At 43.5% G+C, this 14,589-nt stretch overlaps 1 protein-coding gene across 2 annotated transcripts; it reads left to right on the top strand.

The window, feature by feature from the left end:
• The first annotated feature begins 58 nt into the window (after positions 1–58).
• LOC119274708 lies at positions 59–6,596 on the top strand. 2 transcript variants are annotated; one of them, XM_037555432.1, is made up of 7 exons: positions 59–1,086; positions 3,432–3,493; positions 3,585–3,684; positions 3,770–3,872; positions 3,998–4,050; positions 4,614–5,151; positions 6,015–6,596. In XM_037555432.1, exons 1-3 carry the CDS (start codon positions 466–468, stop codon positions 3,586–3,588), a joined length of 687 nt encoding a protein of 228 aa, XP_037411329.1. In that variant the 5' UTR covers positions 59–465; the 3' UTR covers positions 3,589–3,684; positions 3,770–3,872; positions 3,998–4,050; positions 4,614–5,151; positions 6,015–6,596. The 2 variants fall into 2 exon arrangements, with proteins under 2 accessions (XP_037411329.1, XP_037411328.1); XM_037555431.1 differs by having other exon boundaries at positions 3,770–4,050; positions 5,040–5,151.
• Positions 6,597–14,589: the final 7,993 nt, after the last annotated feature.

Here is a 14,589-nt window from a genome sequence, read left to right as displayed (position 1 = left end):
CTAGAAGACCTGATCTATTTTTCTCATCAAGTTAGACACATCATACATAGAGGACGCCACGTGTTAGCACAGATCTTAAAGCACGTCTATCCTCTTTCACCATGCAGCCGTAGCCACAGAGTTCAGCGGCCGGGGACCGGGATCATCGTCGTCGGCACTGCATTTTCTTTCCTTTTTGTTCAGGATAAAGGAGACGAAAACATGAGAGCGACGGGACGGTATATGGGAAGCAGTGCATCTCGACCGGGTCGATTCCGTCGCCCGCAGCTCACATACGAAGCTAGAGTAAGTTTTCCCTGTCAGTTTGTGCTCTACATACACCGATACATACACGCACTAGATTTTTGTGTGTGTCTACCTATCAGTGGACGATCGACTTTGTCTCTTGTCATCCTAGCTAGGCTGCAACGTCCACGGCCAAGTTGAAGACGTAGTCGTACCCCGGCAAGGCAAGGCAGCCCGAGGATGGCTTGGGCGGCTTGCCGCTGGACTACCGCGTTCAGAATCATACGGTGCGCCGTCCTGGGGGCAGCAAGGCTGACCTCGCCTGGGTGCGCCGTCCTAGATGCGCCGACCGCTTGGCCATTGGCGACGTCGACCTCATGGGCGCTTGTCAGTACGCGGAGGAGAACGACGACGCCACCCTCACCCTGTAACGCGCGCCCGCGTGGCGCCGTTGTGGTGGCCGCCGCCGTGGAGGTGGTGGTGGTGGACACGACACGTGAACATTATGTCGACGACGACTGCGACGGCGGCTCGACTCCCGTCGTCCACGTCTACGGCTCCGTGACCGCGAAAACCAGAGCGACTTCGGGCGAACGCTGGGTGGAGGAGCACAGCCTGTTCCACAGGGCGAAAGGCCAGCTGGCCCGCGTGCCCAGAGACGCGCCCATACCGCTGCAGACGACGGCGGTGCTCGTCTCCGCGCCGCTGTGCTCGCACTCGGAGCTTCAGGTCTCCGCCGAGCTGCTGGACGCCAGCGCGTCGTGGCAGAGCCCCGACCACGAAATCGCGCGTGGCTCCGTGGTCTTCGCCCCACGCCTGGCCGGGACCGACACCGCGGAGATCGCCGGCGCCGACGGCAAGGTCAGGGTGGACGTCACTTGGTCCACCTAGTAAAGTAGTAGCAGTAAGAGTGATCGAAACATCTCGCACGCTGGATTTTTATGTTTTATTATACTCCCTCCGTCCCATAACTCATAATAATAGTGCGGTTTTTACTAAAATAAAGTCACACGTCGACGTGTGATTTGTCGTACTTATAAGGTGTGTAAGCCGAGTAGAAAATAAAAAACACACGGTAAAAAAATTGAGATTTTTTAGGGGAAAATTGAGATTTCTTTTATAGTACCTTATACTGCCTATTGGAGAGGAGTACAAGCCTCGTCTAACCGTTGATTTCTAGAGTACTCCCTTTGTTTTTATTTACTCTGTATATTAGAGTTGACCGAAGTCAAATTTCATAAAGTTTGATCAAGTTTATAGAAAGCAATACAAACATTATCATAACAAATGTACATGATATGAAACTATATTCAACAACGAATCTAATGGTATTGATTTGTTATTGTACTCCCTCCGTTTCAAAATAGATGACTCAACTTTATACTAATTTTAGTACAAAGTTAGTACAAAGTTGGGTCATCTATTTTGAAACAGAGGGAGTATATGCTAATTTTTTTGTTTATTAACTTTGTCAAAGTTTGCAAAGTTTGACTTTGACCAAAGCTAATACGTGAACTAAGTAAAAAAAGAGGGAGTATTATGGACTTGTTCAAAGGGTAATTAGGTCAATATTCTAACTTCACTCATAACCATAAAGGACATGATCTCGTTCTTGTATTTAAAAGCAAAATTGCCGCCAAAACTAACTCAGTAGAAGGCTGACAAGATCACTCATTTAAACGCACATCTCGGTGTAATAATCAAAAGATCATAAGTTCCTATTCAGTGAAGCTATCTGTTTCATCTGGATTTAGGAATCAATTAGGGCGTGGGGGATTAGCGATGAGGCCAGCGTGATGATGGTGAGGAATCCTTGGCATGTCGGTGAGTTCGTCCAGCGCCTTGCTCTGCTTATGCAGGGCTCCACTTGTCTCGCCTGCAGCTACAGAGTCGTCCTTTGCCGTTGTGAACATCTCGCCGAGGTATCTGAGCAAAACTTGGGCAATCTAGGGTTGGCTGTCCTCTTCTTGTCGCCCGGTTGTATCCGTCTCAACGATAACAATGTAGGCATAGAGAGTGACGGTGATGCGAATCGCCGATAGTCACTCAGCCTAGAGGTTCATGACAAACATGTGCCTGAGTGAAAAAATGGAGGTGAAGAGGAGAGGAGGAATTACTTCATATGTTTAGGCATCAAAAGATTTCTAAAGTTACTTTACAACTTGTTAGCCAATTTTGTGTTGAGTAAATAGGCAATTTCTCGATTAAATTAATCCATGAGTAAATCACTAGCATGGCATTGACTAAGTTGATGACGTACTGACTCTGATCTAAACATGCACGTACTAAGCAAACAGTAGACAAATCTACACATACTGCTAGTACTGCTAATATGAAAATAATCAGGAGCGGGATAAACGAGTTATACCCTTCAGCTTTCTCGGCGGCGGCACGGTCGGCGTCGGTGAACATGATGATGACGAAGGCGACGCGGACGTAGAGGAAGTAGACGATCGGAAGCGAGCAGTCGCGTAATCGCTGCCCAAAAAACCTATTCGCCCCTCACCCCGTACAGGAACCAGAAGGGCGTGGTTTCGGAGACCTGCTCTCCCGTCGACCGTGTACGTGGCGGACGGGATGGAGTCACTGGCGGCAGCAGCAGCAAAGGAACGACGGTGGGCGTGCGCGTGAGCAGATGTGATCTGTTCGTGGCGGCTAGGGTTAGGAGACACCGCATACTTATAGACGCAGCCGCGTGGAGAGACGTGGGCTCGACCCACGTCCGAGTCCGTGACAGCCCACGATCCGACGTCTCAGATCGTGGCCCAGCTGTCAGAAAACTCTCCGTTAGTGACTGGCAAAAATAAGCGCGTAGGTGTGAGCTCGACTCGGCTCAATCCTGCAACCCGCGGCGCGTCGTGGCGAGGCGTGGCGTGGCGAGGCGGGCGGCGGAGGAGGAGTGCGCGAGGGCCTCTTCTCTTCTCAAGCTCCAATAGCATGTAGAAGAGAAAGCCTTATAAACCACTCCAACTCTCCTTCCACTTTCGGGGTGGGACTAAACTTCCCACCACACCTAGTGCCATATAACCCACATGGGCCCTTAGAGATTTTTCAGAAATTGCAATATGGGCCTAGAGCCCATCTCAGATTTCAGCATTTTGATTGTCTTGCAAAGTACAAAAAATCAAGTAAATAATTTGCTTATTCGCTAAGAAAATCGGTGTTTTGTTCAGCGGGTTCATCTAATCAGTTTCTCGTGCATCTAGGTCAGCACCGCTGTTGTCACCGGGCAGAATGGTCGACTGGCCATGGAGCCCTCTGCGAGCAGGTAACTGAATTTTCTGACCAAGGAGCTTTCTAACCCTGTAAAAAAATCATTCTAACAGTTGCTAATCAGTAAATATGTGTAACTGTTTCAGGTGAGCTTAATTTCTAGGGGTATGAGGTGATTCTGGTCACCTCCGGCGCCGTCGGCGTCCGGAGGCAGAGGCTCATGTACCGAAAGCTCATCAACAACAGGTTGCAGAGACACAGCAGTTTACTGACGGTCATTTCCTCTGGTTATCGTCACTTCTTGTGTATTGATAATTCTCCTTGCTTGCAGTTTCGCTGATCTACAGAACCCACAGTTCGACCTGGATGGGAAGGCCTACGCTGCCGTCGTCCAGAGTGGCCTCATGGCTATCTACGATACACTGCTTAGACAAGTGGGTTTGCTAACTGTTGTTCTTTCTTTTGTTGTTGTTGTTGAGATATGGTGTTTCTTGCTAATCTCCAATCAAATGCTTGTGAGCGGAAAGGTTCTTGTTTGCTTGTTTCCCTTCCTGTTCAGGTTGTTCGTCGTCTGTGTTGTTAGCCAGCAAGTCTGTGTCATTAGCCAGCAAGGTTAGATGTGCTCTCATTTCCACGCTTGATTGCTTCTTGCAGTATGTTCTTGTTTGCTTATGTTTACCCTGGTGATTTGCTTTCTGTTTGTTGATTGGGCAAACATGTGTGTCCCCTGTTTTCGGCAGTACATGTTCAGGTTAGTGCTTTGGGCGAAATGTGTGCAGCAAGTAGTAGTTGTAGCTGCTCATTATGAATATTGTGCCTACAGCCATGGTTGACACACGTATTAAGTGGCAGTTACTCCGTACACATAGAGGGACGGTTTGGTGGGGAGAGGTTTATGAAGGCCTACTGAAATTAATTATTTCATAATACTTACACCTTCTAAATTATATATTAGCAGGGGTGTGCTTATTTGTCCCTCTTCAGATAGTTCTTGGGGAGATGGCATATTAATATCTGTAATTTAGGCTACAAAATGCATTTTATTCGTATGTCTGCTACATTTCAGTTGATTGTCTTTCCGTCAATCAATTGACAAGTTCTTGCTTCTTTTAATGTTATTTCTCTTCAATCAATTTATGAATCCTTAGTTCATTTAGTGTTTTCTCTTTACACAGAAGATCCTACTTTCAGAACTGATGTGCTATTCTCACATGCAATTAACTTGATCTGGTTAGAAAGAACCAATGGTTGGTGCTTGTTAATTGCATTAATAGTAGTTGTTGTGTTATGTGGTGATTATATGTGACACACATAAAGTATGGTATAAATGTGCTTTTATTGTTCAACAAGCAGGTATTTCTGCCATTTTTTGTTGTCTTTCATCTTGGGATAGCTACGTATCTGTTGCATATGTTTTAGGCATCTTGGGATAGCTACAAATCTGTTGCATACACTTTTTAAAATTAGGCGGAGAAACTTTTACCAATTGGTGGCAGGTCCCTTTTTGGTTTGCTACATTATTTTGCTGTTTATTAGGCAACGCACTAATTTCCCTTTGCTTACTAATGCCATGATTCCTTTTATGTTTATGGTAAAAACAGTTGGGTAATTCTTCTGTTGCTTCACGGATTTTCCTGCACGTTGTGTCTGTATTACTGTCACTGAAGATATACCTCAACTGAAGATCTAGCTCGCGACGATGATGTACCTAAGGTTAGTGTTATTATTACATACGGGGAGAGGTTTATGAAAGCCTACTGAAACTGATTATTTGGTTACACTCACCACTTCCTTTGGACATAAGTTGTTGTCTGAACGTACTGAACATTGTGTTATGCAGTGTTGGTCTATACTTTAATGCACCTGTGTTCACGCGTGGCCAGCTCTATGTAGCAGTGTCGCGTGTGACCTCAAAAAAGGCTTTGAAAATCCTGATTGAAAATGAAGATGGTACTACTGATTCTCAGACCAGGAACATTGTGTTTCTTGAGATCTTCCAATTCATTTCTTAGAATCCATGCTGGTGGTGTCTTTTACAATATGTACATTATTCTATTTACCCTGTTAGCTATGGCTGGCCAGTCTGTTCTAGCTGTTTCATGAGGTCAGCCAATATGTGTGGTGCCAACTGCCATTTATTTCCTAGCTCATGTCAATAGTCTTTTGGTTCATACAGCTTAGGGCCTCATATATGAATGCTCTTTCTGGGTTCTTCAATTTCTCTTTCCCCTATCTTTTGCCGACTACACTGATTATATGTCTGTTCTACACCGATGCTCTTTTTTTATGCTGGCCCTATGTCACGGGTGTTAATATCTACTATATGTTTACTGCTTGTTGTCAAAATCTTTTGGTTATTGTAAATCATTCCCTGTTGTATAAAGTTTGGTTTTAGTCTATTGCATTTTGTTGGTTCCTATATTGCCAATGTCTACAACAATATGCTTTCTTGGTGGCCTTTTTTGCTTCACGATTTTTTGGGTATGCCACTTTTATAATGAGTGGGTGCGTCTCTTCTTTGTTTTATCATTCTATATTTTTTCCCTAACCTTTTTGGTATTGCTTTCTCCCTGCAGATGGCAAGCACCATTTTGTTGGTTCCTGTCTTGCCAATGTCTACAACAATATGTGCGTCCTCTGTCTCATCTGTGTCACTACTGTGGGGCGACTCATAATGGGCCTATCAAGCATACTGACCTTGTGATGATAGATAAAGAGGTTGATTTCTGTGTCATTCAGATAAATATAAATTTATCCCAATGAACTGAAAAGTGAGTGCTTTTTTGGTTGTTTCTGTTGTTGGTCCAGAAGATTCCTGGTGCTTCTTGGTGTTTTTACTACATGTGCAGTAGTATACTATGCTAACCCACATAAATGACTGAAGTCCTGCGCTAATCCTTCTTGGCACTTCTTGGTGTTTTAACTAAATGCTTTAGTCCTGCGCCTCATAGAAGCAGTTTTACCTAAATGTAATGAACTAATTAAGCACCTTCTTTTATTGTTGGCTAATACTTTGGTTTTATCGCATGCTACATTCTATATGATGATACACTACACTCTAATAAGTCCAGGCATTATAAACCCTATGTCAGCTATGTATGAATTTGGAATCTATATTGCAGAAGTATTTGCAAATGTTGTATATGATGCTATCTCAGCTTCCCAATGAACGATGTATGCCTTCACCTTCAGGCACAAGGCAAAGCGCGTCCGCCTATGAGGACATCATCGTAAACCATCAGTGTCACCTATATGCCTTGTGTACTAGACTTATGTTTATAATGCCCTTATGCTATCTCCACATTGGTTTATCTTTCCTTATGGATTACTAATATCACTTTCTCACTCACTACTAACATCGCTTCTAACTGGCTTCTTGCGCCAATGGCGCAACCGGGTCATCTAGTTTCTGAAAAAAACAAGAATAGGGGGAGTACTATGCAACGATACGAATCATTGTCGGTGTTCAAGTACTGTACTATATACTCCCTCCGTCTGAAAAAGTTTGTCCCAAACTTGTTCCTCAAATGGATATATCTAGCACTAACATGATGCTAAATACATCCATTTGAGGGACAAACTTTTCCGGACGGAGGGAGTAGCAACAATAGATCGGAACTCACTAGCAAACAGTAAAGCAATCTGGAGTAGCCAGCAAGCCACGTCTTCATGATTTTACCTCTTTTTCAGCCAACAGGAACTTCAAAAGAACAAATATGTAAGGCCAGATGCCAAATCTTCCAAGTGTAAGTTCAGAACTCACATCAAAATGCGATATGTTGAAACATCCTACTTCAAAAGGTCAAATTTATGACGCAGCCATAAGTATCATAAAAATACTCAGTCATCAATAACAATCAAACCACACGCTTTGTTGATTCAGTAACAACACTTATCAGAGTTGGCGATGGAAATTAAACTCCGACAAGAGTTAAAAGGACCAATGGTAGACTTTCTTCCACTACTAGGGAAAACCTTATACACAAAACTTTAGCAGTAGTGTGAGTCAAAAAAGCACGTTGGTGTTAATTAGCAGTAGCGCGCCCGAGGAAACCGCGCTGCAGATAAAGATCTAGCAGTAGCGCGTCTTGCTGTACACACGTTACTACTAAAATTCCCACGGCTTAGCCGATAGTCTACACATAGTAGTAGCGATCTATGGCAAACCGCGCTACCGCTACGTTGTTTGTAGCAGCGCGTTTTAATATAAACTCGCTGCTGCTAAAGGTTATAAAATTAAATGGAAATAAAATGGAAAGGTAATTGAAAATGAAAGAAATAGAATAAGGTGAAAGGAAACAAATAAAATGTGAAGAAAACTAAATGAAAAAGGGAAAAAAAGAGAAAGGAGTAGCAGTAGCGTGTATCAGAGAACGCGCTGTAGCTAAGATAGCAGCAACGCTTTTCCTGGAACGCGCTACTGCTACTTCTGACTTAACCACGGGGTTCGTCCTTCCCCACGCAGCCACTTCCCCCAAATCCAACTCTCTCCACTCTCGCCGCCGCCGTCGCCCGTCGGCCGCCGCGCGCTCTCCGCGCCCTCTACGCCGCCCCGACCCTAGATTCAACGCCGCCCCCGCCTCCGACCTCAACGCCGCCCCAGACGCCGCCCCGACCCCGACCTCGACGCCGGCCGCCATCCGCCGCGCGCCCGAGCCCCGACCCCGACCTCGACGCCGCCCTGCCCCTCCCTCGTCGCAGGCACCCGAGGTGAGCACGCCCGCTCCTTCCTCTCCCCTACCTCTGCCTAGGGTTTCTTTATATTTTAGTTGCATATTAAGTTTATTTTTATTTATAGTAAGTTTATTTTAGTTCCATATTAAGAACTAGGTACTAATTAGGTACTAGAATATTTTTATTTATAGTAAGTTTAGTTTTAGTAAGAACTAGTTGAATTAATAGAACTAGTTAGTAAGAACTTGTTTCTATTTTTTAGTTAAAGCAATTTTTCCCGCCTCGACGTGGACGATTCCTATCCCGCATCCTCGTCGTCGAGTCGGCGGAGGACGACACCTGCTTGACCAGATCGGCCATGTCCGGGACTGGGCTCCGCCGGGGTGGTACTGGGAGGCGCTACCTACCGGGGGGCGTAGGTTGGTGAGGAGCCAGCCTGTCGTTGACCCGAACCTTCTTTGGTGGCGGTCGCGTGGGCCAGTGACGATCCAGAGGCTCGAGGACTCCGCAGAGGTGGTGCGTCACCATGTCAGTGAGGAGGACACGCACGTCCGCCGCTACTTGTTTGCGTTGGAGCACAGGCCGTTCTTCAATACCTGGCAGGTTCTTCGGGGATCTCACTGGAGCTATGATCCCGTGATGGTTCCTTCTCTGTGGGTGTCAACCGCCCGCGCCGATACCCGTCGTGTGCTAGGGTTTTAGTTGTATTAGTGATGTTATATGTATGACACTATTTGTGATGTATTAGTGATAATATTCGACGATGTACGGACGTATGAGATGATTTACTTTTGCTTATTGAATGCATGCCAATTTGAGTCCTATAAGATATTTTGAAATGTATATCTTGTGTTGCTCAATATCCAAGTGGCCGGTCATGTTTGCAGGTTACACCTCCGAGTGGCCTATGTTTTGCCGGAGTGTTGATTCATTTTCGTTCCGGCAAATTTCAGGCGCTCGATATGTCCTATTTTAGCAAAGGTCATGCCGGATTTTCCCGTGAATTTTGGCATGACTTGTGCCAGAATATGTAGGAAATATCGAGTGCCCCGAATTTGTGTGTTGAGTATCTTGGTAGTTGTCTTCGATCAATTTTCAATTAATGTTTTAACTATGAACATAGGAAATGTCTGACGACGAAAAGGATTTCGGTATTTGCAAATACTGCGAAGACGAGCGCGACCTGTGCGACGGAATCTTCCTAGATAATGATAGGCGCTTCAGCATCAAGCTGGACAAGAACTTCGAAGTGGATACAGTAAGTCACAACGACAAGTCTTTTTTCGTAATTAAGCATGACATCTGCTTCATTTGCTTCAACTTATATTTTTTTACTATTCTACTAGCGTATCCCCTGCCATGCAAGAGTTTTTGTATTGGATAAGATATGTTTCAGTCATAGTATGGAGGAAAAGAAAGTTTACTTGAAGACCAAGCATGGTTATATTTTCCATGCAAAATTGTACAATTCAGACGACTACACCTATTTTGGATGCAAAACATGGCGAGCACTATGCAAGACTTATTCATTTGAGCCTGATATGGTTATCACCTTTGATATTCGTCCGGAAGATGATATTGAAGGTAATACCGACATCTGGGTCGATGTGCAGACGCCTCCAGTTATACCATTATGAAGTTTCTCAACCATATTTATGTCTTTGATATTGTTTATTCAAAAATAGTTAACAACTAATTTGTATTGTCAGCTTATTTTGGTGCAAGCAAACATGTCCAGCGCTTGGTAGACAGGACCGTATACTGTCCTGGGGCTGAACTCAACTGCGAGGAGCTCAGTCATTATGTTTCATGGCTTGAGGATCTTGATACTGTCATGACAAATTTTCTTCCTGCATTTAGAAATGTTAGTACTGAAAATGTGCGACCAATAGTGTTCGTAATGAACTACGGTCACATCTATTTAGGAAGGATGGTAAGATTTTTACTATTTGTCATCAGTGCATCTTTTCCATACATTATTTTTGAAACTAAACTTCATTGCTAAGTATGTTACCATACGATGTTCTTCAACAGGGACTCCCGATGAATGTTGTGCCTTATGGGATCAAGACTAAAGGTACCATGAGTATTAGCAGCTTACGACCAAGATATCCTACAGATTACTTTAGTGCATTCAAAATTAGCAACGGATGCTTAATAGTGCAAGACTGGATCAAATATGTGATGGGGGAGCGCAGAGAAGTACTAAGGGGCAGCAAACAAATGTGCTACCCACGATTAGGAGACAAGTTCATCTGCATGCTCCAGCTTGATCAAGGAGGAGAGCTATACATGTTTTATGTTATTTTACCTAAGAGAGAGCAGCATGAGTGATTAGCTAGCTAGAAATGAGTTTGAGGATGATGATGTGCTACACTATATTAATATGATGATAAAATAGCTAGTGTTGGTGGTAATGACTATGATGATTATTATTAGCTAGTGTTAGTGGTGATTAAATAAATACTGTTGGTGGTAATGACTATGATGATGATTAAATAGCTTGTGCTGGCGGATGAGATTCAAGTGGAGGCAACATGTGGTGCACATCGAAAGTATTACTAGTCCAAACTAGATCAAGTTTGGATTAGTAGTATACTTTTGACATGCACCACATATTGCCTCCACTTGAACCTAATCCACCTTCATTTGACACACGGTTATGGACATAATGATGTAAACCTCATAACTGGTATTGTACCAATATTTGTACGATGGCGCATAAATACACTAAAAATAAAAAATAAAATAAAAAAGTACTAGTAGCGATGGACAGAAAACACGCTGCAAGTAGTTACCTTAGCAGTAGCGTGGTACTGAACAAACGCTGCAGCTATTTGTCCTAGCAGTAGCGTGGGCGGGCACGCGTTACTGCTAAGCAATAGCTGTAGCGTCTTATTAGTAGCGCGCCTACCCGCGCTACTAGTGAGCACAAAACCAGCGCTACTGCTAGGGTTTTCCCTAGTAGTGTTCGGACAAAGATGATCATGTCTGCTTCGGTACACCCCACCTGAACACATCAATGGCTGAGATTACTCAAAAAAAAAGAGCTCATGAGGAATTGAACCCAAGACCTCACACTTGATGCCAGGCGCTGCTAACCACTTCGCCCTACAATTGTTTGTTGTACCTTATAGCGCAAAACCTTTAATAAAACATAACAGTGTTCACATATCAGAAATATTTTCTGAACAAATAAGAAACCTTAATTGAAAAAAAAGTCAATAGTTATTGAGTTTATGAACAAAGTTGAGAAAACATATTTTGAAATTTGAGCAAAATTTCAAAACATGAACAATTTCCGAACATCTTTCAAAACATGACCCGTTTTTAAAATTTGTGGTTTTATTTTTTGGGTTATTAATTGTCGTATTTTCCTTCTATTTTTTTATCTTTTCTTTATTAAAATTCATGAACTATTTTTAAATTGTGAACCTTTCCTAAAATCCATGAACTTTTAAAATTTGTGAATATTTTCTTAAGTTTACAATCTTTGTTTTCAAATCCATGAACTTTTTTCCAAATATACAAATTCTTTTTAACTTTTACGAACATTTGTCAAAGGCAGCAATTTTGTTTCAAATCGTCAACATTTCCTTTCAAAACTGATAAAGTTTTTTTAAGTCCGCGAATGCTTGGGTCGGCCCAAAAGGCACCCGGCGGGAGCGATGTCATCGCCTAGTTAAAGCAAGGCCTAAATGTATTTTTTATTTTCTAGTATTTTTTATTTTCTTTTTTCGTTGATTCATTTTCTCCCTTTTGAACTTTATAATTAGAAAAAACTAAATGCGCAAGGATGCGCACCCGTCTGGCCTAGTTTAGCACACTCCTCTCAACTGTTATTTTTTTGACATGGATAAAAGACCCCGACTTCTTGCAGCAGTCTGACATGGATATATGAGGCATCCATGCCAGGTTTGAACGATTCTCGACACTGTTTGCACATTGCGGCACGTCCGGCCATTATCGTCCCTTTTTCACGAGAGAACTCCAAAAAATGCAAAACTTGTCAAAAATCCAAACAATTTGGCAGGATGCCTTGAATTTTTAATATAAGTTGATGTCAAAAATTTGGGGCCATTTAACGGATGTCGAAAAAGAATGTGCTTTCAAAAGGTCCCTTCTCGCCCTAACCAAACACCCTTCATTGTGAATGGTCTATTTTTGACATCCTTCAAATGACCCAACTTTGCAAAAGGACCCTTCTTGCCTACTCGAAATCTTTCGTTGAAATAAATACGCTCTCAAACGGACCCTTCTAGCCTACCCGAAATCCTTCATTGAACATGGTCTATTTTTGGATATCCATGAAATAACCTCAACTTTTTCATTAGCTAGGCATGCCCATGGTAGGCATCCATGTCTGGTTTGAACAAATTCTGACACAGTATACAAGTTGCGTCACGTTCGGCTATTTATCGACTTTTTTCATCGGGTAAACTCTAGAAAATGCAAGAATTATTGAAAACTCAAACAACTTTGCATGGTGCCTTGAAGTTGTCATAGAAACTGGTGGGAAAAAATTGGGCCATTTGAAGGATGTCAAGAAAAATAACATGCTCTCACAGGGAGCCTTCTGGCCAACCCGAACACCCGGTGGCTGCAGTCAGAGTAACACAGGGAGACGGGGACTCGATGGAGCTCGAGGTAGTTGGAGCCGTGCGGAGAGGCAACGACGAGAGATTGGGAGAAACACAAGAGACGACTTCTCTCAAGGATCCAGATCCTGCAACAGACGTTGTTGCGACGAGAGACATCGCAACAACGGGCCAGTTGTAAAAACCTAGTGTTCCTGGCCATGAGGCACGTGACGTGTAGAGAAGGTGGTGGAAGTGGAGCTGCGATCCTCCAGGTGATCTATATTGTTTTTCATTTTAAAAGGTTTGCAAATTAAGAAAAGGAAACAAAAATAGAAAGAAATAAGAAAAAAGAAAATAAAATGGAGAATGAAAAATCCCCGAAGAAAAATGGACAAACTAAAAAAATCAGATTGGAGATGCATCCTTTTTTATTAGCGTTATCGTTCAATAAGAAGAAGGAAACAAGTACCTTAGTACGACTGTTAAGCTATTCTAGTGGTTAGTGCCTTGAGTATTGAAGGAGAAGTTGTAGGTTCGATCCCCACATAGTGCAGCCGTTATTCTAGAAGATTAGAAAAAAATAATGTGCAAATAACACTGTATTGACGCCCGACGCCCGCCATACATAAATAGGTACATACAAAACTATGTACGATATGTGAAACGACTATATTGCCCATACATACGTTTTGTGAGGGGGGTGTACCGAAGCGGAACTCATAGCTAAATGCTACATCCTCGCCATCACCGACTTGACGGTGTTCAAGATTCTGGGGTACTGGTAGAATAGAGAAGAGTGCTCGCCCTTTAGACCGCCCGACGCCCGCCATACATAAATAGGTACATACAAAACTATGTACGATATGTGAAATGACTATATTGCCCATACATACGTTTTGTGAGGGGGATGTACCGAAGCGGAACTCATAGCTAAATGCTACATCCTCGCCATCACCGACTTGACGGTGTTCAAGATTCTGGGGTACTGGTAGAATAGAGAAGAGTGCTCGCCCTTTAGACCGTCACGGTGGAACCGATTTCTGCCGGCGAGATTGTTGCATGGGCTGCCCCCAATCATCAAGTCAGAGCCGCCAATTCTTTCAATAAATGACTTGATTTTATCATCAGTTAGAGTCTTCACGTCTGGAATCTGAATCAACTCGCCTGTCTGAGTCTGCTTCCACCAACTTCTCAAAATCCTCTTATTCACTTCAGATATCTCTACAAAAAGCACTGTCCTCATGTGGATTCCAAGCTTGTGTAGCGCTACCTCTCCTCCTCCAATACCAGTGAATAAGGACAGTACTTTTATATCATCAATAAACATGTTCCTCAGCACAGACAAGTGGTAAGTAACTGTATCCATTTAAAATGAATTGCCAAGAGATTTGTACCTCTCCAGAAACATGTTCCTCAGCACAGACAAGTGGTGAGTAACTGTATCCACATGAAATGAATTGCCAAGAGATTTGTACCTCTCCTTTTCCTACTAGGGAAATGCTTATAGGTAGGACATCAGTAGTAGCTCTGGAAAATAGTACGCGTTGCTGCTAATAGCAGTAGCGCTGGTTCGTGGCAGCGCTACAAGTAATGCTTTAGTAGTAGCGCTGGAAACGCAAAAAGCGCTACTATTAAGTGGGACCCAATGAGCACACCAACGCTAGCTGTATTAGCAGCGCTGTCCAGAAAAAAATGCTACTACTAAGACTTTAGCAGTAGCGCTTTATTTTACAGCACCGCTACTGCTAATGGGCCCCACATAATAGTAGCACTTTTGGAAAGCGCTACTACTGAGTACCATAGCGACAGTGCATTCTAGAAAAAAGCGCCACTGACAGGCGTGGCTGGTGCCACCTTTTCACCCCCTCTCCCCCTCCTCCCCCCTTTGCCCTCTCCC

Source organism: Triticum dicoccoides, chromosome 3B (assembly GCF_002162155.2).
Source record: "Triticum dicoccoides isolate Atlit2015 ecotype Zavitan chromosome 3B, WEW_v2.0, whole genome shotgun sequence".
In the NCBI taxonomy this organism is placed as follows: Eukaryota; Viridiplantae; Streptophyta; class Magnoliopsida; order Poales; family Poaceae; genus Triticum; species Triticum dicoccoides.
Note: the sequence above shows the minus strand (reverse complement) of the source record. Positions and strands in the feature narration are given on the sequence as shown.